This window comes from Argentina silus (assembly GCF_951799395.1).
Source record: "Argentina silus genome assembly, chromosome: 10".
In the NCBI taxonomy this organism is placed as follows: Eukaryota; Metazoa; Chordata; class Actinopteri; order Argentiniformes; family Argentinidae; genus Argentina; species Argentina silus.
In genome coordinates, this window is record NC_139664.1 from 13,634,034 (window position 1) to 13,660,722 (window position 26,689).

At 43.1% G+C, this 26,689-nt stretch overlaps 1 protein-coding gene across 1 annotated transcript in view; it reads right to left on the reverse strand.

Moving 5' to 3' along the window:
- Positions 1–26,689, reverse strand: part of cdkal1 (CDK5 regulatory subunit associated protein 1-like 1) — a 282,148-nt gene that overhangs the window by 187,852 nt on the left and 67,607 nt on the right. Inside the window, exons 5-7 of the mRNA XM_083678910.1 lie at positions 14,127–14,223; positions 9,127–9,175; positions 504–624 (exon numbers count right to left, since the gene is read on the reverse strand). Coding sequence (XP_083535036.1) covers positions 504–624; positions 9,127–9,175; positions 14,127–14,223 — 267 coding nt within the window. The remainder of the gene's footprint in view (positions 1–503; positions 625–9,126; positions 9,176–14,126; positions 14,224–26,689) is intronic.

Sequence of the window (26,689 nt, forward strand, 5' to 3'; positions counted from 1 at the left end):
GTATCACAGAGAGGAGAAAGGAAGAGAAGGGGCCATACCGTATTTACCCCCTCTATGGGATGGACAGCCCACTGCAGCAGTTATTTTCTTCATGAATATATGAAGAAGAGTTTCATGAACCAAGAAGGACAATCTCCACTCTTTCATAACCAGGGCTACAAGTGTTTGCCATCTTATGAAAAGTTTATGCCATTTTATGTTTGAATGCAGAGGAGTCAAATTAAATCTTGATATACGGGGGTGGAACCTAGAGTATAACCTTGCAATAAATTCATCTGCAATGCAAACATGTGTATTCCTTTGACACACACACACACACACACAACGCAGAATGTCTAAATGGATATAATCAAAAGCCCAGAGGGGTTCAGATGGTTTTGGGGGCAGGGGGGCTGGGGAAGCAGAGACAGCACCAACATCACACCATGTCGGCGGGAAGGTAAAAGAAATTGAATTCTCAGGTGATGCTGAATATTTTATGAGCAGGTTTGAAAACAGCTTACCCTGTATTGATGGAAATGATTTCTATCAGTGGGTTCTTCCTAATCTTCGGCAAATCCAATCGCGCTCCCCCCAACCGCTTTCCATTATCCTTTTTCTGACCCAACAGCCGCACCGAGTGACCTTCAAATGAAACAAATAAATACTAGTCATAACACTTCAGTGGAATACATTACAGAAGGCTAATGCAGACCTCCCTCGATTCCCCTGTGCAGCTGGAAGAATGAGCAAAAGGGGATTATTTACATTGTTGGTGGATAAAAGACAGAGATGGGAGATTCTAGGAGAGGAGAGGACACCTGGGTGAGAGATGGAGGGATGGGGTGGTTTGTTTGGCGAGCTCACAGCAATCTCACATTCAGACGTAGGTGTTCACAATGGAAACCTGGAGAGATTCATCCATTGTGCCGTTTTCTGCAGATACCTCTATTCAGTAATGTGTTGTGAGGAATGTGGTCATTGTGGCAGAGACATTACATTTACATTGATGGCATTTAGCAGACGCCTTTATCCAAAGAGACTTACAACAAACACATTTGTCGAAGTAAGTGAATCATCTATCCATCAGTCATCATAAGAAAAAGTAATCTATGCTAGGACCAGGGGCTATTGGCAGTCACATTGCTAGAAGAAGGAAGAATTACTTCTTTTTTTTAATAATTTATTTACATTAGAGAAACTTGTACAGGGGGGTAGTGGGGATGAAGAGCAGATGAGATGTATACATTGATAGATAAAATGAAAGCTGGTACAAGTGGTAAAAAAAATGAATACATATGAAAACTGTTTGGCCTTCAGGAGCATGCCTTCACATACAGTCCTGCTTGAAAGTTTGTGAACCCTACAGGGATGTCATTATTTGTGTATGAAATCTTAAAATTAACTTATACAATCTTTATCGAAACCCCAATTCGTAATAAAGACATTATATATTTTCATTGTTTATTTTACGAAAGTGGTTTATTTAACAAAAACAGATTTCATGTGTGCAAAAATGTGAGAACCTCTTCAGTCAATAGCTTGTGGCATCTCCATTAGCAGCAATAACTTGGAGTAAACGTCTCGTATAGCCACTAATCTGTCTCTGTTTTGAGGGATTTTTGCCCACTCCTCCTTACGGAAGCCAATTGAGTGAGGTTTGAGGGGTGTCGGGTCCTGCCACAGCATCTCGATTGGATTTAGAACTTTGACTTGGCCAATCCAAAACACAAATCTTTTTTCTCCTGAGCCATTCTTTGGTAGATTTGCTTGAATGCTTTGGGTCGTTGTCTTGTTGGAAGACCCATTTTCAGCCCAGCTTTAGCTCCTTGACTGATGGCTTGATGTTCTGTTCAAGAATCTCCTGGGATACCTCAGAATTCATGGTTCCCTTAATGATGTGGAGTCGTCCAAGTCCAGAGGAGGAAAAGCAGCCCCAGATCTTGACATTCCCACCACTATGCTTGACTGTTGGGATATGGTTCTTTTGGTGGTTTGATTGTGACCAAAAAGGTTCATTTTGGACTCATCTGTCCAGAGAATGAATTTCCAGAAACCTTCGGGTTTGTCCAGGTGGTCTCTGGCAAAGTTAAGACAGGCAGTTGGGTTCTTTTTTGACAGCAGAGGCTTCTTCCTAGCAACCCTCCCATGAATGCCATTTCGATTCAGTGTTCTTCTTATTGTTGAAGCATGCACAGTTACCTAAGATGCAGCAAGGGAGGTCTACAAATCTCAATGCAAATCATGTTTGGGTTGGCTTTTACCTGATTTATTATTTCTCTTGTGGCTCTTGGGGATATTTTGGAAGGGCGTCCACTTCTAGGCCGAGTTGCTGTCATGTTAAATGCTCTCCATTTGTAAATTATTTGCCTCACAGTGAACTGATGGAGATCAAGTCTTGTTGAGATGATCTTATAGCCTTCCCCCGACTGATGTGCTCTCACTACCCTCTTCCTGATGTCCTCTGAGATCTCCTTTCCTCTCAGCATGGTGTGTTTTGCATTCACATGTATGGGTAACACAAAACAGACCAGGTTTCTTATCTCTATTTATCAGAGTCCCGCCCAAACCCTTTCCTAAAGATCTCTCCTTTGATTGGTTCATTTGGTACCCAATTATTTACCCACCTGATTCTACTTATCTACTTGATTTAACCAATGCAACTTGGGGTTGTTTTTGCACCTGCACTAATTACTAACTCTTTATAATTTAGCTTTTCTACTACACACATGGTTTCCTCTAAACCAACATATGAAATTGATAAATATAAACCTGTTATATCAGATAAAAAAATAATGGTTATGATTAAATAAAAATGTCATTGTAAAAACAAAAAAAATGGGTTCACAATGGGTTCACAAACTTTCAACCAGCACTGTACATCGGACCATACAAACTTTCTGTTGAATGAGAACCATCACAGCACACTTCCCAATAATGGCTAACCCCGCTAAAAGCAACACCTTTATTAATGCTTTAGGCCAGCTATATGTATTAGATGAAAGCGCCTGAGGTGGAATTGACTTCATGTATTCCTGCACATACAGTGGTTTCATGGAGAGGGCAGAGAGCAGAAATATTGATTGGAAGATAAAAGTGACAATCTGGAGGGGGGGGGGGGGAGAGCCAATCTCTCAAGCGTGACTTAGGACATAATATTCCAGTACACTTGGGGAGGAAAACTTCCGCAGCCGAGCATGGAAGAGCATCAGGGACGATTCATCCTGCTCTCTGAGCTCAGTTGGGATCACAGAAACTCAATGTTTAGTAATGATTCCATAAATACTTCTACACAGATGGGCCTGTGAATATTCCCTCAGTGCTCTGTCTTGTATTCACTTTAGAAAAGGGAATAAAACACTTTACCACAAAAGAGAGATTTTTTTTTCTTTCCCCTGAAGCATTGAAACACTCCAGTAGTACCAGTGGTTTACCCAAATTTAAATTCAATTTCAGGCTTCTCGAACGAGATGTCTTGGGTAACAAATTATTTTAACGGCGAGTGGGTCCAGGCCAACGTTGCTGGTTCGTCTCAATAAATGTGTTTACTGGAGCTGACCTGAAGTGGTAATTATTTTACAGCGAAACGGAGACGGTGACTGATAACACTCCCAAGCCTGACCCCTTTTTCCCTTATAAATTTAACAAGACATAAACCAATTTCAGCCATAATGGGCCATTACGACATAACTCCATGTTCTGGTATTGCTACATTCAGGTGGAGGTTGAGAGAGGGAGAGTGGGGTGGGAGCTGGGGGTGGGGAGAGAAAAAGCAGAAAGGATGACATAGCGACCCACAGAGATCTCTCATAAGTGGTGAGACTTTTTCACCCAGGTTTTTTAATAAAGAAGCGTGGGGAGATGAATCCGATAACAAGGCAGCTAATGCCTTTCATTGTGTCAAAGGTTCACGTGGCCTCCCGGTGTAGAGGCTCACATCAGAGGGAGAACCTTATTACGGCCCCGTGCTTTTTGCATTCAAAAGTGTGTGCCGTGAACTAATTACATTTGCTAAATAATTCATACAACCCATCTACATGCAAATAATTGAGTAAGGAAGAAATCCCAAGCAGAGGTATAACATGTAATTTTCTGATTCACTGGTTCTGTGAAAAAGTCACAGATCCAAAACCATTGTATTTCCCCTCCCCGCCCACCTGTCTGTTTCTGGGGCAGATAAACAGAGAGAACCACCAGACACTGAGGAGGAGAGGCGGCCCCTGCTTCCCTCTGGATGTCAAACAGGACAGGTGTGCACTCCTAACATCAGGGCCAGTGAGGGCTCCATGCTGGGGACCCTCCAACCCTCACAAGAGCTGTTCAAAGAGCACTGCTCTGCTTTGCTCTGCCCCCTGAGTGACTGATTTGCAGTATCTGTCACTCCACTACACGTGCCCCTCCCCCCTTTTTTTCCATCAGTGTTCAAACATGCAAACAGAATCTAAACAGCTATTTTGACATTCTCTATACAAACCAATGGCCTTTGTGAAATATGTGTCATCTGGTTATGCGCTGTAAGTAGACACATTACCCTCTTGGTCCCCTCCCATCAAACCGCTAACTGTCTCTGGTAAATTGATTTGAAAGGTAAAGAGCATCACATTGAGAACGCCGCTATTTGAGGCACCGGCCATCTCAGTAGGATCTATATCAGAGGGTACCATGGGCAATAAGGATATACAAATAACATAAAACATGTCAGCTATTTTCTGTGTGGAGGGAGCATAGATCCTGAGCATGGAAGATACAGTATCATACAGTATCTGATATTAGTTTGTCGTCTGTCAGAATACTACTGTACATGACTTTTCTTGAACACACTGATTACTGAACTACTGTAGTCGTACGTCATGTTTAGAGACATTGGTTTCAGGGAACACAACCTAGCTCTCAAATGATTGAAAATGCACTTTAGATATCTCAGCTGAAGCCGTTTACTGTGAAAGGCAACTAAGCACATACTGTACAGTGTCTAATGGTTGCAAAGACAGTACGAGGAATTCAATGTACTGTAATCTATTTTGAGTTGTTATGCCATTTCTTTAATAATTTTTTGCCACACAATTATCGGTTCTGTTACAGAACACAGCAACAGTAAGGCAATTACCCTGAGGTTGAAGCATAGATCTGTGTACATTATCAGCTGCCAAGAACTCATTTAGCCAATAAACACTGTATTCTGCTCTGTGGGTGCTGGTGCATCTATGTCCACAATGCAAATCCCATATTTTACCCAGTGTTTCCCCATTCCTGATTTGACTAGGAGATCAGTCCTGTGGTGTTAGAGTGTGTGGACCAACATCTCTCTCTTAGTCTGAGCTGACATCCCCCTCCAGAGATCCCAGTCACCACAAAACTGACAGCTCCCACAACTACACTACTGTGTGAAGTACCAAATCAATAGACAATCAATTTCCTATTTATGTGTGGGAGTGTACGTTCATGTTCATGTCAGTCAATGAAGGAGTGTGTGTACGCATGCACGTGTATGAGTCAGTGTGTGTGTGTGTATATGAGTCAAGATAATCAATATCACTGATAACTCAAGGTTTCATAATGCCAGTGGATTTTAATGTACAATTAACCATTCAACAAATACCTCTTCCTTATGAGATGCCCAAACATATTTAGAAAATATAAAAAGTCCTCTACTCGCAGGTTTTGGACAAACAGAGACTGAAAGTAGGACGAAAAAAAAAATGATATTAGCCATTACACACAAACATCAGGGGCACTGGCACCATTAACATAGCATTATGACATTTATGAGAACAGTAACTGTAGAGGTAGCTAATTATGTATTTCTATGGACCTAAATAAGTCTGAGGGAGTGAACGGTTCAGGCCATTGACCCTGTGAACAGAAGTTGGCCTTCCTACAGCGTCTATAAAACTCACTCATCCCCAGCAGGCAGGCAGGCAGGCAGGCAGGCAGGCAGACAGGGAGGCAGGAATGTCTGGAGGATCAGGACTAGCGCTGGTGCAGAAGTAATTACACAGCCCACAAACTGGACTGGCCTGCACAGAGGGCCTCTTCCTCCCCTCCCATTTAGACACTGCTAAGGGCCTGAGGAACTTCCTCCTCCAGATACTTCAGCTTTTCCACAACAAAAAGTGCATTAAGAAGTGGGGAGTCCAAACACTTTTTTTTGTATCTTTGTATCTAATTCACGGCTCTGAGAGAGGGCCTCTATAGAGTGGGCACAGTCGGTGTCTCTTGAAAACTTTGTTTGGGTAATTTCTTCCACTACCCTGGACCTTGGGTCGCTGTTGGGGGCATGTTTTTTTGTTTGTTTTTTTCCTCCTTTTTTTTTCTTCTCTCTCTCTCTTTTTTTGGACTCCTTCTCTTTCATGGGTGTAACAGTTTGATAACCCTGACAGGGAGAGGGGATAAGTGACTCGCAGGCACGTTCAGGGGCCTGGTAGTGTTTTACCAGAATGGAAACAGTGGGAGGCTGAGCGCAGCTTCAACCTTCAAAAAATGTGATTAGAAGAGAACGATGGGAGATACTGTACTCAACTGCAAAAAGAAAAGAAAGAGAGAGACAGAATCGGCCAGGCAGTTTTGAGCCACATACTGTACCAGTGTTGCCTTCACTTAAGCATCTGCTCCTCTCTCTAGTAATTAACCACACAAAAGGGAAAGAATGCTTTCCCCCCCCCCCCCCCCCACCCATCTTCCTAAAGCCTGACATGTGCTGCCGGGGTAAATGTCATACTGTTACACACATGCCACGCTGCAGTGCAAACACTGGACTGGAACAACTGGCAGAGAATGGCTGTTGTCACTTCGGGGGCCAAGCATTCCCAGGATGGGTCCCAAAGACCATAAATCACAGGCAGAGGGGGCACAATCCACAATCCTGCCTGATTACTAGATGGATTTACTTCCCTAAAAATTAACCTCCAGGTCCCTGGTTTTAAAGCTGAGACAACAGATGCCTTTTTATGTGCGTAATAAAAAGCAGTAATGATCCAAGGGAAATGATTTCCGCTAGCCCCACATGCCAGAGGAGCAGAGGGAGAGCAAGAAGAAGAGAGGAGAGAGAGAGAGAGAGCGAGAGAAGAAGAAGCACAACAGAGAACAGATGAGGCCTTGCTGATGACACTTCTCTCCTAACTTCCCCTGTGTCGTCCTCTGCCGGTCGGTGTCTGGGTAACGGGGAGAGCTGAAGGTCAGCCTTGATACACACTCTGGTGGGGGCTCAGATGGTCATTAATCTTCCCCTCTCTGTGAAAAAAGCTCCCCAGGACTGTGCATGTGCAATAGGCCTGCTGGTCCTAGTGCTGCTGCCGCTTCTGCTGCTGTTAACCCTTACCACTGTTACTGCCGCTTCTGCTATGGCTGTACAGCCAGAAGGCTCACCAGATCTGGCCCTGTGTATCTATACATCAGAGGCTGCATCATAGCTAGCCATACAGACAGTAATTCCTGGGGGAGGAGAGGAGGATGATGACATAGGGGCTAATGTAAACTACAAGTGACCTTCATTAGGGGTTGTCGAGGCTCCATAACGATTTAACCGAACTTGACACAGAAGGCATCCTAATTTGTTTTGCCTGAGCAAAAAACCATTAAAAGTTATGGCCTTGCTGGCAGGAGCAGAAATGCTGATGGTTCCTGTTCCCATTACCTCATCATGGCTGGCTTTCCCCGCTAGATACAGAGTTGTATCGAATACCATTCTAAACCAATGTTCAACTGTAACAAGGTTCAACAATGAAGCACATTGTTTTAATGTTTGAATTCCCTAAAAAAAGGAATGCCGTCAAAATCATTTAAAAAGCTGATTTATTTGCTTCGAAAACTACACTAATGGGCCAGTACTGGATGAGACTAGTAGTTTCGGAGAGAGAACAACACTCCAATTGTTAATTGTGACACAATTATTGCTTAAAGTAGGAGTGGGATGCTGCCTGGGAGGCAGGCCTAATAATGCCATGTGACCGAGCGCGATGGGAAAGGAGCGAGGCCTCAATTACCCAGACAGCCATTAGTCACCATGAAGAGGGGCGACTTCAGCACTCATCATGTCTGGGTGAGTGTGCCATGGCAAGGCCCTGAGGAACATTTACCATCTCCGCCATACTATCCCCCCCGCCCCCCCCCTCTCGCTCTCTCTCTCTCTCTCTCCCTCTCGCTCTCTCTCTCTCTCTCTCTCGCCTGTCACACTGCCACAGCTGAACCAGCAGCTCGTGGGAACAGAGGGACACAGTGACTGTCACTGCGTCTTCCCAACGTTGTGTGTGTCTGTCCTCCCCTGTGTCCCCCTCCTTCCCTCTTGTCCACTGGAGCATTACTGGAGCTTCTGGAGCTCCAGGCCCCTGACATTATTCTTCTCCTGACAGAGTTGCATGTCCAGTCAAGGTCAGAGGTCAAGGGGCATTTGCATTCAGTTTATTGTGTGTGTCTGCCCCCCACGGCAGTTTTATCTCCTTAGCCTGGCAGATATATACCTGACGAGGATTAAGCAGGCATACAGTTGTTGTGATCAAATGGTAGACCTGTTCTACCTGAATACGCTTGATACAATGCTGTACTATACAAAGCCCGCATGACGAATTGAGCGTTATGTTTCTCCGATTACAAGAGCGATGCTCCAACAGACAAGAAATTGTTGGAAGGACGAAAAAAGAAATGAAACATAAGGGCAAGGACAGAAGTGTACAGCTCCAGACAGACAGCACACAATGGCAATTATATTCTCTCTCTCCCCTTTGTCAAAAGGCTAAGCCGCTGAGGGATGGAAACGGAATGAAATAACTCAAGCGGAGGCATTTCTGAGTGATAAATGCCTGCCACCGTAAAGGGAAATTTTCAAATGTATTGTTATCAGAAACAGATAAATGTCCTACTTTGAAGGCCAAGTCATTCTTGCGGATTTGCTTCACTCTCACTGTCAATTCCTGAATCAAAATGGTCTGTTATTGTAAATCGTTTCCACAAACAAGGTCATCAGGGCGCAGAAAACTGTGTAATACAATAACATGTACAGTACAATAAGAAAATCATGTACACACACACACACTACATGATGTGACACAATGATTTGTGTAGTGTCTGTATAACAGTATGTCTCTATCAGGCCTGTATAATCTGCTATACCAGTGATCTTCAGATTAGGAGAGCTAGGTCAGGTAAACTCACCTTTAACAGCCTCGTCCACCACTTCCACCACGCGATCGATCTGCTGGACCTGGAACACAGAGGGCAGGGTGTGTTGGTGATGACAGATGACGACACCGAGGTGTCTTTAAGCTCCCCTCTCTTTAAAACCTGCTTTACGAGTGTGATCCAGCAGACAGGCTCAACCACCAGGCAGGCTCAACATCAATGGATTTTCAATAACCAATTTTGTCAGCGGCCGTTTCTCTGGCCGTTAATACCCGTCCCACATGCTCCCATCACAGAGATGAGCCCAGGGTATGAAGCACAGGCTCAAGGTCTGCCATTCATGTCTGTGAATCTTACTATATAGAGAAGATTTTGTGAAGTAGGTCCACCGGACCAGGGATCATGGTGTTTCCATATTTAACATGCATAGATTCAAATATGTGACCGTTTTTATAGCACGCAAAAAAAATAAAATAAACAGCACCACCCTCTCTCTCCCAGACACAATATTACTGTACATGTACTTGTACATCCACACACACACACACACACCACACACGCACACACGCACGCCCAACGATTAAACTCGCCCCAATATGGTTGTGACACCTCATTCAGTAGTCACTAGTAGTCACCCCATCAAGATCACTATCTACTCCCCCTGAATGATCGCAGATAAACTGCAGTGCAGGACAGATTAAGATGAGGAAAGTAGTTACAGCTCACCCTAATTCTCCATAAGCACTTCATTATCTGCCTTGTCCATCAACAGTGTCACCATAAACACAAAAAAAACACTCGTTTCTACTGAACACTAATTCTAACTGACACCAGATATAAATAACTTCGACAGATTTGATGAAAATGTAATCTCACGGCACTATCAGAAGTACTTCTATTCATAAATATGGCGACGCGAGATGGGTGATTGCCTCACATCAGCTTCTGGATCCTAATTATGAGGATTATTAGGTAATTAAAGACCTCTATGACAAAGGAGTAAACCATTATCCCTTTAATTGCCTCCTTCCAGGGCAGAGGCAGTGACTTGTGAAAGAGAAATGTGACAGATTCCACTCAGTGGCTGACACAGACAGAGCAGCTCCCCAGTGGTGGAGAGAGGACGAGAGAGAGAGATAGAGAGAGGGAGGGAGGCAGAGAGAGGCCATACTCATCCTGGGAGGGATGGGATGGGATGGGGGGGGGGGGGGGGGGTCACCTCAAGATTAACTCCACGGGTAGATGTCGTTCCTCTCTGTCATGTCCCAGGGTACAGGGGTAAGACCTCGGTCACACAAGCTTCCATCATCCACATTACTCACGCATGACCTCTTCTCTACTGTGTTAATGTACCATCTAGGTCAGATATAGTATGGAAATATAGTTAAAATATATATGTCAAAAGTACTGACTATACAGTCTGCTCCAATGCAAAGAGTGACGAGTGAATGGAATCAAATTAGCTGGACAGTTCTTATCCTGGGATCTCCCACCACAGCTGTGTAGCACAGCGAGCAATACTAGGTCATTATTTGCTCTATATGACCACAGCAGAAGACAAACAGTCTTTGAACACTTCTATCGGCATAACACAATCATAATCTCAGTTTCTCATTCCACATAAGAGAGCTCATATGGATATCTCTTGCGCTGTATTATATTACTTAAAATCCATAACTGTGGGAACCGCCATCAGCACAAACCACATAAAACAACAGTGTTAAAAAACAAAAACAGTGTGACATTAAACCAGTAAAGTCACACAGTATGGCAGGAAAGCTGAAACTCGTACAAAACAATTTCATCTCTGTGGTGACTCACTGTTCCATTGAGAAGCAGGGCCAGGGCATCTGGACTGTGAGCCACAGAGAGAGAAAAGCTTTTACAGCAAATCTGACAGTTTTCCCCTCTGCTGTGCTATTTCTGCATGGGGAACTGGAGATTGTAAAATCTGATCTATTACAGGAAATGTGTATCAATTGTGCCTTGCACCCCACGGTTAAATAGTTGGGTGCAAAACACCCGCCCCCGCCCCCCCAGCCCGTCTCTGGCCTGGAGGCCTATTACTCCTGCTCGGCTGTGGGCAGAGGGCAGTGTGCAGCCAGGCACTGCTGGAGGAAGAAGGCCTCTCCTGGCAGCAGTTATATGCATGATAAGCATGGAAATAAAAATCAATTTCCCCCTAATGGGACGGCAATCTGTGTCCACTCTGAACAGCGGGCCACTAAGCCCGTCGGAGTGGGCTACCCTTTGGGCAGCTACATTTGAAACTCGGCGCACTGCTGTGCTGTCCAAAAGGAAAATGGCATCACTCACTCCAAGTGGAACCGAGTGAAAAGGAAAAAAGAGGGCGAGAGAGAGAGAGACCGAGAGAACCAGAGAGAGGAAAAAGGAGAGGTACTATTATTGAGGGGGGGGGGGGGGGGGGGGGGGGGGGGTGTTGAACCTTATGAAACTCTGAGTGCTTAGCATTTCTGACATGTGCCAAGACTTCTTTGACTAAGAATGAAGGTGACTCCACAGATATGCATGTTTTTTTGTTAAGATTAAAAAGCAAAAGCAAAAGTATGCAAGCATGCTTGGGATCGATATGATCACCTTTGATCTAGAAACCAGGCCTGTGGTCCTTCCCCCCTAAACCCCTACACTCATGTACGGCCACCATGCTGGGTCAGGGCCCAATTGTCTTTGCTGGTGTGAGGGTGGTCTGTCACCGGGCTGTCGATCCATACAGACTTGGAGGACTTGGGCGCGGCTCTGTGCCAGCAGGGGTGGACCCCAGCGTGGAGCTGCTGCCATTTGGACCCTCCGGTGCTGCAGCGGCCGACCCGCTGTGCTCGGAGATGAGCAGCTAGCTCACGGCTAACCCTCTGCCTCTCATCCTCGGCCGCCCTGCCGATCACAGGATCAATACGCTTTTCAGGAAGACTGTACTTAACTGTCTGCGGACCTCCTTTTAACTTCATTTAAAAGCAGGAGAGGAGGCCCGCTGGGGGAGCATTTCTTTAGAGCCCTCTGCCCCGCTGCTCTGCTGATATGACATTTACCTTTAATTTCTCTCAGTATACGCACAGTTGTGTAAAAGTGAGGGCCTAGGTGCTACTGTATTTCTGTTGGTGAACACAGTGCGGGGAGACCGAGTCTCTACTTTAAATCTAAGCGAGAATGCCTCGTGGTTTTCTGTGGTGATGTATGGTTGTGACAAAGGCTGAGAAGGTCGATACCGTTGGGGAAAAATTAGATAAATTGCAAAGCTTTCATGGAATAGCAATATAGGTACAATTGTCCCGAGTTTTGCATTAGGAGACAGAGAGGCAGGGAAAGGCAGAAAATAGCATATCATGTGTATCAGAGAATTTAATGCTTATTTGGAATACAATAAATTTAGCGTATTTTTAGAGAAATGCCTGAACACATTCAGGGACATTCAGGTAAATCTAAGATACGTATCTATTGTATCAATGTATTCCCAAGAGTCCAATGACAACAGTCTACATAAGAAATTCTATTGTGTTCTGGAGAGCAAAGCTACATTTTCATCAAGTCTGCATTTTAAGGAAGGCTACTTTGAACATGATCTTTGATGCTAAATACAAATAATGTCATTTGTATGCCTCTCATTTAAAATGTAAAACATAATTAACACATGGATAATATTAGTATGGCAATTTCTATAGCATAGATAAACATTAATCTGTTATGTTAAATGCTATACCATAAAGGAAGTAATTTAATTCAATAAACAAGCCCATTCATGTCAGCCTTCTGGCACACCAAAACAGCTGGTGAATTTATTACTCCAGGACATTCATTGAGTCGGTTGCATTAAGCATTGATTATGTTTCCATGTATCCTTGAAAAGTTTCAATAACCCAGGAATGTCAACGTTGGTGGGATATGCAAAACCCTGGTGCATTTGCATAAAGCGATTGCTTCAACTGAAGGAAGTAGTGGTCACACGATAACTGCCATCACCTGTTTCCTTCACTTAGTCAATGGCCTCATTGTTTGTCTGACTGTAGTCCAAGTCCAACCAATATTAATATGGAACACAGTCACGCACAACACCAAAATGACTCACTTCCTCAAATATAGACGTACAACACTATAGGCCATGTCTGAACGTTCATACTGCAACCTATTTAGTAGGTGTTCAGTACTCAGTATGTAAGATTAGTAAGTTTTGCAGTATCCGAAATTGAGTATGTAGAAAATGCCAGGATGTCATACTAGATTTGCCTTTTCATGTAGTATGAATTCACTGCACACTAGGAAGTCCTTTTTCGATTTTAGTCCCACAATTCAATGGAGCAGATAAGGCAGGTGGGCAGTAGCGAAATTGAACCAATTACCATGAACAACATGGTTGAGCAGCTGATGATGGTTTCTCAGTATGAATGAGGTGTAGCATGTTGAAATGTGTCATTTACTGAAGACATTTTACTCAGTAGTAGGCTTTAAATAGTATGGTGTATGGTTAGTATGTAGTAGATACGTTTAGTAAACAGTAAGCAGTAAAGAATGAAAGAAAATCAATAAAAAGATCTGTCAGCGGTATTTTGCGGAAGGGCCACATTGACTGGACCAGGCAAAGAGTGCCCCCCCACACCCCAATTCTCCATAGTAAGTGGTTACTTGCACAGAGATGCCTAGGCAAGACACTAGATCTACTACGAGCAGTGCAGTACTGTCAGATATGGAGGAAGAGAGAGAGAGTGTAGAGTGACACGCACAGCATCTAATTTGATTTGAGCTGCTGTGGACAGGAGGTATGTTTGTAAATGAATTTGATCAAGCTTTGTAGCTTATTGATTCCGTATTAATGAATAAATACAAAATCTAAGTTTCCTTTTTTCTCTATAATGGTAGCCACATAGAATGTGTCCTTCCTCACATACTTTGTGGACAAAAATGGTTTCAAAAATGCGTTCACAAAAGGTAGACCTAATGGCTGAGCAAACATGAAAGGCCTTAGTGGCTCCTGTCTACAGTCTTGTTGTGAATACACATGGGAGAGGAGATTTGAAGCTTACCCCAATGATACTGAGGCCTTTCAAGTAGTCCATCCTGGGCTGGGCCTGAGGGACACATCCAGCCAGCACCACCTTCTTATCCTGCTCCTGGGCTTTTCTGAAACAAACACATACAGTAGCAGGGTGAGCCCAGAGAGGGACAACAGGGCCAAGAGTGCCTGAACATGTTTGGTCATTAAAATTGTTTACCCTCTACCAACAGAATGTTGTAACACTGTAATTACTCTGGCAACAACATTGTATTAGGATGTTGTTACACAGTTCATAGTTACAAGTCCACACCCCTCAAAAGTGTTGTTTTCTGTAGGCTCCACCTGAAGTGCACAGGATGACCCTCCTCATCCACCCATGCTATTGTTTACCAACCGATGTGCAAGCATTGCACGAAACATGTAGTTGTCGATGCCAGCATTTCTCAGGTGAGCAGTGTGGATTCAATTATCTATTCTTTAAAAAAAATCAGGTTGAAGTCCCGGCTCCATTTGAAGCACTCAAATGCACTGCCACTCATCAGCACTTTTCGATGGGTGCAGCATCAGACTCTCCATTTTAATTAAGACTTAGTGAGTGTGGTAATAACACAAACTGCAATACAACAAGTTAATACAATGTTATTTGAGTATTAACTGTTATTACAAAAGAATAGCGGCATCTTAAAGTAAAGTGTTAAAACCAATGTCAAATCATAGATATTGTTTCAATGTCGCTTACCGTACATCAACAAAAATGCTGTATATGCCAGAGAAAAAGGTTTATAGGGAAGGATTTTCCATAGAATCGAAGATGTAAAGTAAAATGGACTGATGCAAAAGTGCTTGTGGCTAAAATTTGACATAGTACAGTACCTCAATATAAAAGCTGTTATAGATCTGGAAAGTCATCACTAAGGCTTGAATGGTTTGGGTTGAGAAAATGAGACTGACAATGTACAGTACATCTCTCTCAAACTGTCAGGCCTATGAGGCGTGGAGAAATGATGTTTTGCAGCCCATCTTACAATGGCAGAGAAATGTCCATTCTTCATCATGACTTGACTATTTATTGCTGCCGAATTCCAATCACACTGTGGCTTTCTCTTCTTAAGGTGTTGTATAAATTCCTCAGCTTTACTGCCTAGACACTATAAAATAGAATAGGAGGCTGCAGACATTCAGTGTTTCAATTTTTAATATCAGGTTTTTCAAATACAAAACGCTTGAGGGAAACATGTGTTTTGGACAGGAGGTAGAGAAATCGAAGACTTAAGAACAAAAAAGACAAGAGAGGCCATACCAGATAAAGAGCCTAGTGAGAAAGCCACCAACTAAACCAGGCTTTCAGGCCTTGTTTGAGGACAATCATGTTAAAAAAAACAAAAAAAACATTAACATTCCAAAATACTCTGTACAGATGTATCTGTACATCTCACACAATAACCACTATTGGCACATTGCTATTGGCACAAGATGCAAATACAATAATAGTAATACCTTAACCATAACATACAGTACTTGGTGCTGTCCATCAACGAGATCCGACCATGCGTTATCTCCCATTAAAGGGCAGACTATCTGGGCTCTCTCTACACCCCGAGATAGATGGCCAGTGCTGTCCTTACAGAGGGCATCACATGTTGGATTACATATCTCTTTTATAGAGACATCTTAATTGTGAGAGCATGATGGGCACTTAACCTCGACCTTTAAGATGCAAAAATTGAAAGGTCAGGCGTTAGCTGAGTGGCCCATCTTGCTGGCTGCATCAAGTGAGCTATGTGTGTCTGCCGTGGCAGCGGAGGAGGAGGAGGAGGAGGAGGAGCAGAAGATTTCTCCTCAGAGCGTGTGACCTCAGCCTGTGCCCAGGCGTTCATTAGGAGGCGTGTGGCGCTGAGGGGGAAGAGGAGCACTGCGCTGTGAGCTCATCCGCTGCCCCATGCAGCTTGCTCCAGTGTGGAAGAGAGGCCATTTAGCAGCAGGGCCACTGCCTGTAATAGAGAGGACATTTATCCTCCAGCAGCACCACTGCACTCGTCTTGCATCGAGGAGGAACTGCACTGCACACATCTGGACCAGGCAATAAAGTCCTCTTATGAATAACAGAGGCGTGTCAAGGTGTTCAGAAGGGAATCATGAAAATAAATAAATCATATGGATTTCCTGTACAGTTGTGAGACATCTCCATGATGTACATTGAAAAGGGTCAGCATAAAGAGAGGAAAATACTGTAAATAAATGAATATGGCATACACTTTATGAAAGACCCCATACACTGTATATGTAATGTACGAATAGAAATTGTTACTGTCCCTTCACTTTGACAGTCTGCTTCATCCAATTAGACATTTTGTCTGACTTAATTTGAGTGATTTGGAAACAAGTCAAGTAATGTACGTCCTACATACAACCCATACATCATGCTTGCATTCTGTGCATGTTTGTTTGTCCCTGTCCATTTGGAGTGGTGCAACGGCAGGCTAGACATGTGCCTGGCAGTCACAAAGATGTGACGTCTGCGCTTTTTTTCAGTCAGCGCACAGATCTGGAGCGATGTGCCAAGCGCCCAGGCCCCCCAGAACTGAACTGGGTTCAAGAGATCTCCACCTGATCTCACCGGACATCTGCTCGAGTCCGGGTCACTGGTGTGCAGTCAGGCTCGAACAATCGCCAGGGCACTGCCTCCATCCGCCCGGGTCTTAGCAAATGTGATTGGCTTTCCCCTGGGGTGTCTCGGCGACGGCTCAGACGTGCCTGCCTGATTCGCTGTGTCACCACGGACGGGGCTGGAGCGCATTAGGGCGCCGTGTTTGTCAGGAATCTTGTGCATAATGCAGACATGCTGCACTCGTAATGGCAGGGTCTTGAACAATAAACCCTCTTTAAAAAACAGTGTGTCACAACGGACTTGTGAAGGAGCTTCTTAAGTGGCTCTTCCACGAGATCTGCACTCGGGAGAATCACAGAGTGTCTCTGTAGACGTGTTAGCGTGGCAGTACACAGCAGAGCTGCACTTTCTCTGGCTGAGCTAGAGATGATTGAGCTTATTATTCCAACAACATTCCTCTGTGACAACCCCCCTCCCTCAGCCACAAAATGGTTTGGAGTCTCTGGATAGACGACAGTGATTCTGTACTGAGGCAGAGGAGCACTGCAATGGGCATACTGGGATGAAGATAGTATTTGAATGACACAACAGTACGATCAGTGCAAGGACGGCCCATTTACAGACAGAAGAAGTTGAGGGCAGAAACATTTGACATGGAAGGGAAAAGGGTAAAGGGTAATCTAATTGTGATAGAAGTGTAAAATACATAACCCATTTAATCACTCGATTTCAACAAAAGGAGTCTCAGCTGGATTGCTAAGGCTGCTTTTGTGTTTTATTTTCACAGTAAATTATTTAGTAGCCACCGACTGAAAAAAGGTAAAATGGATCTCCGATGGCTCTGAAGGTTTCTGTTGCTGCCATTCGTAGTCAGATTGAATAATGCAAGCGTGGTTTGAATTAGAAATAACTGACAGTCTACCTCAACATTTCCCTCAGATGCACCAAGCGGAGCATAATTATGAAAGATTTATAAGGAGATTCAATTACAATTCCAAAGCCTCGTCAAACAGACGGTTCATCTCAAATCAAGCTCAGGTTCAAAGGTAGAGTGGAGCCCCGTATTTATTTTTCTTCCCTTTAGAAGCATCTAACAAGTGCCATTGCACCAACTTGTAGGAAACACAGAGTACAGAATGTTCTGGACACATTGCTTGGCAGTGTTCAGCAGGGCCCAGTCAGTGCTGCAGGACATAAGGAATTGCCCCTTACTTGCCCCTTACTCTCTTTAGCCATGGATCAACCTGTCAAAACAGCCAGAGGGGCGATTCTCTGATTCCAGTTAGATTACCCTCTACCAGGCCTTCTCCACTGGGTCTGCACTCCTCCTCCAGTAAACCCAACCACCCAGGTACTACCACTCACATATAGCACATGACCCGCTGTATACACTAACAACCAGAGTTACAAACCTCTGGTGTACAGTACTCTCAACATACTGTAGGTCAGGCATATTGACAGAGGAACCAAGGCCCAGATGACTAGCCTACCCTCTCATATACAGAGAAAATGTGAAGCTTTGCTCTCAACCACAGCAGTGCCTCCCATAAACATGTACTGTAAACTGAACCTTATCTGTTTGATCTCTTTCCTGGCCAAAACAACACAATGTGGTTTTAACAGACTGTTGATTGTTGTTGTGCGGTGGCGATATCCATCTTGAGGCTCAGTATTGTGTATAAACACAGCAGTATGAGTCTACTCAGGAAAGTTACAGGGAAGCAACTGTCTACTTGGCTCGGTTGTTAATGTGAAGTTGCTTAAGGTTAAACTCAACATCACATGACCTTAGCCTACCTTAACAAATTGATATGGGAAATGTAAAAATTGAGAGCTATGCTTGTGGTGCAATTGAAGAAGACACTTTCTAGATCAGGATGATAAGGGAACTGAAGAGGGTTTTGAATGCCTATATAAATGTCTCCAGTTAGAGAAGACCCTTGTGAGGGTTAATTCTCTGGCTGCTTGTTAAAACCTCTGAGCCTTACATGGAGCCCAAATGCCTGTTTTTCCTCTCAGAGTGCCCATAGTAAAGTGTAAGGCCTGTTCTCAGAAAGCCTTGTAAAACTCAGCACAACACCTGTACTCAACTCAACAAATCTACAGACTTTATACTTTTGTGGTTCTGAAGGTAAAATAAGCTACCCCAGGAGAGGGGGGGGGGGGGAGGGAGGGGGGGGAGAAAACTGTCAAGAGCACATCTTCATCAACAGGTATTGAGGAAGGCGAGAGAGAACCTGATTGAAGGGGATTTGCAGGGGGTTCACAAGTAAATCTGAAGATATCCATGGGGATCACATTTCTGACCAGTAAAAAAAAGAAGTTTGCACGCTTTTCCTTAAGGATTGCTTTTCAGTATTGTGGATCAGATAGCTTTACTTCCTCAGTTTGAAAGCAATATATTCCACTCACGTAGTAATGATTTCTGTCTGCTGTTTCTCAGCAAGATACAGCTCATTGTCTTGTCTGCGTGGCCTGTGGAGACCGGCTCTTTCACCACAGAAATCAAATCTCTGCAGCAGCTTGTGCTGCTCCCTTCTATTAGCTTGACACTTTATTCTTCCAGTTGCTCTCTAAATCCTTTTGTGAAGGAGATTTAAAGTTGTATTTCATTTCACATCAGCTGACAGGCCTGTGGAGCCAAGAATAGAAATTATGATACGTGAAGATCTAAGAGGGCCTTACCATCAAGGTTCACTTCGAAACATTCACAAACATCCACAAACATCCACTGAGGCTCCCTTCCTCGTACTCAATGTGTGCAAGTTGAATTTCAGTTGTGTGTTACAACAGCAGTCCAAGCAGCACCTCATGAGGAGCCAAACATTGCAATGTACATGTTCCTATCCTCTGTCTTTCCTTATGGGAAGGAAGACAGCTTTCAACACTAAGACATGCATAATCCACGGGAGGCCAATCGCACACAATAAATCTAATGATGCATACGAAAGAGACAGCAATAAGACTGCAGTCTGTGCTAAATGACGTTAGGGCATACGGGAAAAGTTTTGTTGTATATCGATGCCAGAAGCTGTCTGGTAGACGAGACAGAATTTTGTGTGGTGGCAATTTCACACCACCAATATGGTTATCAAAGAAAATGAAATGTTGTGATATTAAACATGAATGGCTTTTGTTAAATTTGCAGCTTTCTCTTTTAGGTACTTCTTGTTAACACCTATCCAGTAGTCTACATTAGAACAACATCTGGAGATGGTTATGGTTGACATATGTATAGTAAAAAGAATTGAACATACCCTAAATATTTTATTACTATAATTGCATCGTATTCCTGCATGACTGGTTTATAATCAACAAAACATATATAAAAAGCTAGTGCCATATAAAAAAATAAACATACCATGAAAATTGCATTAGTGATGAGCACTTGATAGAAAATGTCACCTCTATGAGAAATTCTATTAGTGAGTCATTTGAAAAAGCCTATTTACTGTATTACACCAGGAAGACTGAAAGAGCCTGAAGGTGATGTTACATAATAACTGCCGAATTAAAGTCAGACACCTTTGCACTCCACCTTAAGAAACACAAATAATGCCAGGAATTCAAGACACATATAAATAGAACTACAACACATACAAATAAAAATACATATTCTAGATACCAAAAAGGACATGCAACAAGAGTTATCTTTCTGTGTGCAGGTCTTGTATTCAAGAGTGGGGTCATGGAGCATACACAAACATAAATCATTCAATAGCACTTCCCTCGAGAATGTTTTTCAGTGGGGGAAATGTCTGTTTTGATCCTGAAAGTAGAGGCTAGGAAAGATGCATTTCTGGGATCACAGAAGAAAAAAAAAAAAGAAAGAAAAGCATTTTGTAAATGCTGCAAACAGCCCAATGTGAATGCAGCCTCTCTCCTCTGTTCCCCCTCACTACAGCTGCAGTTATGGCAACACAAATTATTCTCAGCTCCTGACTCTTAGGGTTGAAAGGTGCTGTTTATATCCCCAGCTGTTGCGGGTGCTTAATGACATCTCATACACTTCAAGGGAGTCTCAGAACTGGATCTACTGTAATTAGTGGATGGGTTGTGCTATAAACCTCCAGTCATCCCCGCAGGGGTCCCAGTGTCCCTCTTAAAGAAAGAAAAAGGGCTTTCTGACTTCTAGTGTGATTGGGTAAAAAGCACCTGTGTCTACTTAAGGGAAAACTATGCACTGCTTGAGGCGATATCGGTTTCATTTCAAAGGCAAAGAAGGTGATGGCCTTGGCATTGGAGAATGGAAGAAGAAGAAAAAACACCCCAACCAAATCATATCACTGAAAGTGATCGTACTGTAATGTTATGATAGTTGTCACATTGCAGATTTAATAGTGTTTTACACAACAAGGAAGGCTATGTATAGTACTGCATCTCTGCTAACAACATTAGTATTCCATCTATGTCTGTGTCATGTTGGGGAACAGGAGGGCAGAAAGCGCGGGCCCAGTCCCTGCAATCACATGGCAGAGCAGATTGCGTCCCACTGTGTGCTATTGCCAGTCCAAACAGCCTCTCATCAGTCAGCGCAGTGTCCGGCTGGGAGGCAGACACCTGGCAGATCAGGACCAGCCCCACTGATGGGACTTGATGGCAGCTTGTTTGGGCCTCAGTCTATTTCACATGATGACAAGGTTATGCCTGTATGTTTTAAAAACACGCAGATATCCTCATGTCCTCGCGGCTGTATACTGTAAAAAACAAACAGCGCAGGCTTTGAAGTACAGTACCATGTACAGCGGATGGAGTGTTACTACAGTACTGTACATTTCTCTCTGCAGATGTTCAGGACACAATATAAGGAGCAGAGAGGTTGTAATTGATGAGTAGCAGCAGGGCTGCTGTAACTGTTCCCGTGGTTGTGATTACATGGGCCCGATCCAGATGAATGACTGGCCCTATATCAGTGCTGCGTGCGCAGCGCTGCGCTGCGCTGCCGCAGGCCCCCGGCATCCCCCCTCCTCGCCTTGTTTGTGTTGGCCAGCTGTAATTAACGGACGGGACCTTTGGTTGGGCTACGGCATCCGCAGTGAAAGTGGATAGCACTCTGCTGTTGATTGATGGCCCCGCATGTCCAGCCACTGCTGGGCTTAATAGGGGAGGCTTTGTGCCCCGTGTCTGGGTGTGGAGGGGCCAGGCCCACCGTAACACCAGTGGGAGTGTAAAGGGAGAGAGGCGACGTCCGTTGCGTAATGTCTGAAAACAGGGTCACTCTGTGTGATCCCCGATTTGCAGGGCAACTCCCATGATCCGACAAGTTTGTCCCTTTTTAACAGTATACTGACTACATATTGTATAACATATACTACACATATCTAGTTGATGGAAGTTAGATGATATTTTTGAAGAATGTTGTTTGCCTACAGGACATTCAAGTGTATACTGTACATGATTGGTTTAACCAGTTACATGGACCAGGGGTACAGCTGTTTGGTTTAGTCCATGTAGAGCCTAGTTAATAACTAGTTGAAATAGAGGCCATTCAGCCATGTAAAAATGACTACATTCAGCTACATTTGAAAAAAAAGCATCGGGATGACAAAGATGATTGGTTTCATGGGCATGAATATTACAAAAGTGTTTTTGAATAAAATGCTCAGTGTTCAAATGAATCTACTTACTCCATTCACCATGAGTTGATGTGCACAGTACTGCCTCTCATTCAATGGCTGGTGGCATAATTTTTTCAAAGGCCACTGAATTCAGGCAAACATTGCCTGCTGTACACAATCTGGACAGGCTAATAAGTCCAAACAAGGTCGCTAAAGCACTACATTAGTGCTTCATGGAGAGCCTTCATCTGACGTAATTTCATGACAAATACCCAAATGGCTGAGCAATATGAGGTACTGCCTGTTCCTGTTCACTTCATCCACAGAGTGGCTCATAAAATAAAAATGACTGAACTATCAAATTACTAATGCAGAACACTGTACTTGATGTTTTATTGTGAAATTGCATAATGCAATTTATTTGTATCTCAGAGAATTCTGTAGAGGCCATGTGATTCTGGGATTATTATATGGGATTATTGGCCATACAGTGTAATGTACAGTATGTGAACCCCTACACAGTTTCACATTTTGTTGCAGCCTTAAATTTAAAGGCATTTAATTTTGATTTTTAAACTGATCTACATCATCTACTTAAAAAATGTATAGAAATAGTTAAAAATGAATAACCAAAATGTCCTGTGTAAATAAGTATGTGAACCCTTTACAATGGCAAACCAACATTTGTTACACAATAGTTGGACTCCATCTGTGCACCAAAATAGTGGTTTATGTTATTTATTAATAAAAAATGAATCTCTTTGAAAGGTTTAAAGTTAAAACAAAAAATCCCAATAAAATGCATTTAAATGTCAGGTTCCAACATAACAAAATGTGAAAACTACACTCACCGGACACTTTATAAGGTACACCTGTTCAACTGCTCTTTAACGCAAATATCTAATCAGCCAATCACATGGCAGCAACTCAATGCATTTAGGCATGTAGACATGGTCAAGACGACTTGCTGAAGTTCAAACTGAGCATCAGAATGGGGAAGAAAGGTGATTTAAGTGACTTTGAACATGGCATGGTTGTTGGTGACAGGCTGGTCTGAGTATTTCAGAAACCGCTGATCTACTGGGATTTTCACGCACAACCATCTCTAGGGTTTACAGAGAATGGTCAGAAAAAGAGAAAATATCCAGTGAGCGGCAGTTCTCTGGGCGAAAATGCCTTGTTGATGCCAGAGGTCAGAGGAGAATGGCCAGACTGGTTCAAGATGATAGAAAGGCAACAGTAACTCAAAGGTTGGTGGTGGTGGTGTAATGGTGTGGGGGGATATTTTCTTGGCACATTTGGGCCCCTTAGTACCAATTGAGCATTGTTTAAATGCCACAGCCTACCTGAGTATTGTTGCTGACCATGTCCATCCCTTTATGACTACAGTGTACCCATCTTCTGATGGCTACTTCCAGCAGGATAATGTCACAAAGCTCACATCATCTCAAACTGGTTTCTTGAACATGAGTTCACTGTACTCCAATGGCCTCCACAGTCACCAGATCTCAATCCAATAGAGCACCTTTGGGATGTGGTGGAACGGGAGATTCGCATCATGGATGTGCAGCCGACAAATCTGCAGCAACTGCGTGATGCTATCATGTCAATATGGACGAAAATCTTTGAGGAATGTTTCCAGCACCTTGTTGAATCTATGCCACAAAGAATTAAGGCAGTTCTGAAGGCAAAAGGGGCTCCAACCCGGTACGAGCAAGGTGGACCTAATAAAGTGGCCGGTGAGTGTATGTACTGGAGGGGTTCACATACTTTCTCTAGGCACTGCACATCCACTGAATATTTCAAACAGGTCTAAGCCCTGTCCCTGTACAATTTGTTTATGTTTTTGGCAAACAAGTTAACCGCATGGCAACCACTAAAACTAAGCTTGCTGCAGACTCAACAGAAATATGAAAACAATCCATCAAAATCACATTGTGAGCTGGAGTGGCACAGTGAATCCTATGGGAGAACTCGGCATCACTGAGCCATGTGACGCGTGCGCTCTCTCTCTCTCTCTCTCTCTCACACACACACACACACACACACACAGACAGACAGACAGACAGACAGACAGACAGACACAGACACAGACACAGACACAGACACTTCCTAGGAAGAAACGGTGGACATTTTTTAAAAACATTGTGAGAGATAAGACGTGGGGACACGATCTTGCTGTACAAACATAAACAAATGAGCTACAAGCAGTAGAGTAAAGAGGCAGACATGGACGTGCAGGCTCTCTGGTCCTGCAGGGAGGGGAAGGGGGGGAACGGGGGGCTGGAGGCTCATTAGGGACAAAAATAAAAGTGTATTTTTCCACTTAATTTCCCTGGCTGATATTTCTTCAGCATAATGTGGCATGGCTTATCGTGCTTTAAAAGCCCCTCATTTTGTGTATCATTATTTATTCTAAACAGCATTCTTTAAAAGGGAAGAATGCATGCACAATGCCAGCTGTCTAATTAAATTGCTATTCAGTCCCTCTCCCTGAAAATTAATTTATGGAATGAAAAACTGTATTTTTTCCATCCAATGTGGGGAGCAAGCAATTAAAAAAGACGGTTCAAGGCAAGGTTCATTACATTAAAAAGAGGAGGAAAAAAAGCTTTAAAATGGGGAGATGATTTTAATAAAGACAGATTCCACAAGCCACACTTGTTAGAAGCATGCATATTTTTTCCTGGATGAAAGCTTTTCTTCTTCTTTTGTTAGCTCACATTTGTAGCACATCTTGCCTTTCAGCTTTGTGTCTCAGAAGATCCTTTTCATTAAATATTCAAGTGGTAATGTCTCAAATCCCAAGTACATTTCTACAATATTTCCAGACAGCAAATCTAAAGGATTCATCCAGCACCTTCAGCAGTTAAGAGAATCTGTCACAAGGCTTGTGCTTTACAGGCAGCAGTCGAGACAATGCCTGTCTTTTAAAGCCATGGAGGTTCAGCTTCTCCACTGGGTGTTGTTCATACAGAGATCTGACTGTCGATGTATGCATTGTATTATCATGCTGAACCTCTCTCTGCATTAATACTACACTCTCAACTCAATGTAATTGATGATTAGCCTGTTAGCAATGAGCCCTGCAGCACCTCGCCCAACTCCATCCCTCATTTCTTTTAAAATGGAAATGAAGGTTCACAAGAAATTCTTACAGCAAAAATTACCACATAGAGGAAGACCCAGAAAAATACAAAATAGTTTGCATTAGAGAATGGACACAGCCCAATAGCTTGTGTAGTGTCAAGCCAAAATGAAAGTATTACTACAGTATGTAAACTCTGCAAATAATGATCTGGCAGTTTAGAATTAGCACAGAAAGAGCTCATAACCTCTAGGCTACATGATCAAGGAGGAAACATTACATTAACCACAAACAGTAATATCTCCATTGCCAGCTCTTGTCAAATGTTTTTTTGTTTTTTTCAAGTCATCTAATTCTGTCATACAGATTTGGTAGTGCAGTACACCAGTATCATACTGCAGTGGGAGAATAACATGTCTATAACCTGGAAAAGATGCAGCACTGTCAAATTAATGTTGCATAGCCTTCTGTAACATGGCTGTGTGACAGAATGAAGAATCCATGTGTGATTAATGTCAAAATATGCCAGTCCCACAAGCATCTACATCTAGCATGTATTGTTGTTGTTACTGTACTGTATAACTTTTGTTCAGGTGCATCCCTGCTGATAAAAGATGCAACTTATTCCCTTTGGAAAAATGTGTTCAGTTTGCTCACATGATTTTCTTAGCAGGGTCACTTGAAGTAGTGCACCAGAATCTATAGTAGACGTATTAAGAAACAATACGATTGGAAGAGCACTAGAATATAACATAATAAAAAGGGCATGTCCATTGGTTTCTCAGTCAGTAAGTGATGAATTTGGTAATTGTGTTTATGTAGTTATGATAAATCCTGTATGGCCTACAGTGGAGGTCAGGTCAAAGAGGACGGCAATGGAGGTTACGCTCTCCTCCGCTGATGACATATTACCTAGCTAATGTATCCAGCATCTGAAGAAATACTGATGAATGTGGTGGGGAGTGAGGGGGATGATGTTAACATACACCATGGTGTGTACTTTGTACAGCACACTGTCATTGTGCCAGCTAATGTGTGTTAGTACAATATGTTATTTCTCTGATTTCTCAAAGCACAAATATACAGTATGTAGACCTAACATTGGTGATCGTGTTATAAAAACACATGTTGGCAAGTCGATAACTGCATCGAAAAAAGGATCTACAAATGTTTCAAACACTGTATCTAACCCTTAAAAATAAAGCACAAATAATCGACAGCATAAAAAAAAAAGGGAAAAAAAAGAATCAAAGTAGAGTTTACAATCAATAACTTTAAAAGCTTAATTTCATGCCATTTATTTCCCAGGGAGACCCCCCGTGTGTTATGTCCCCTGC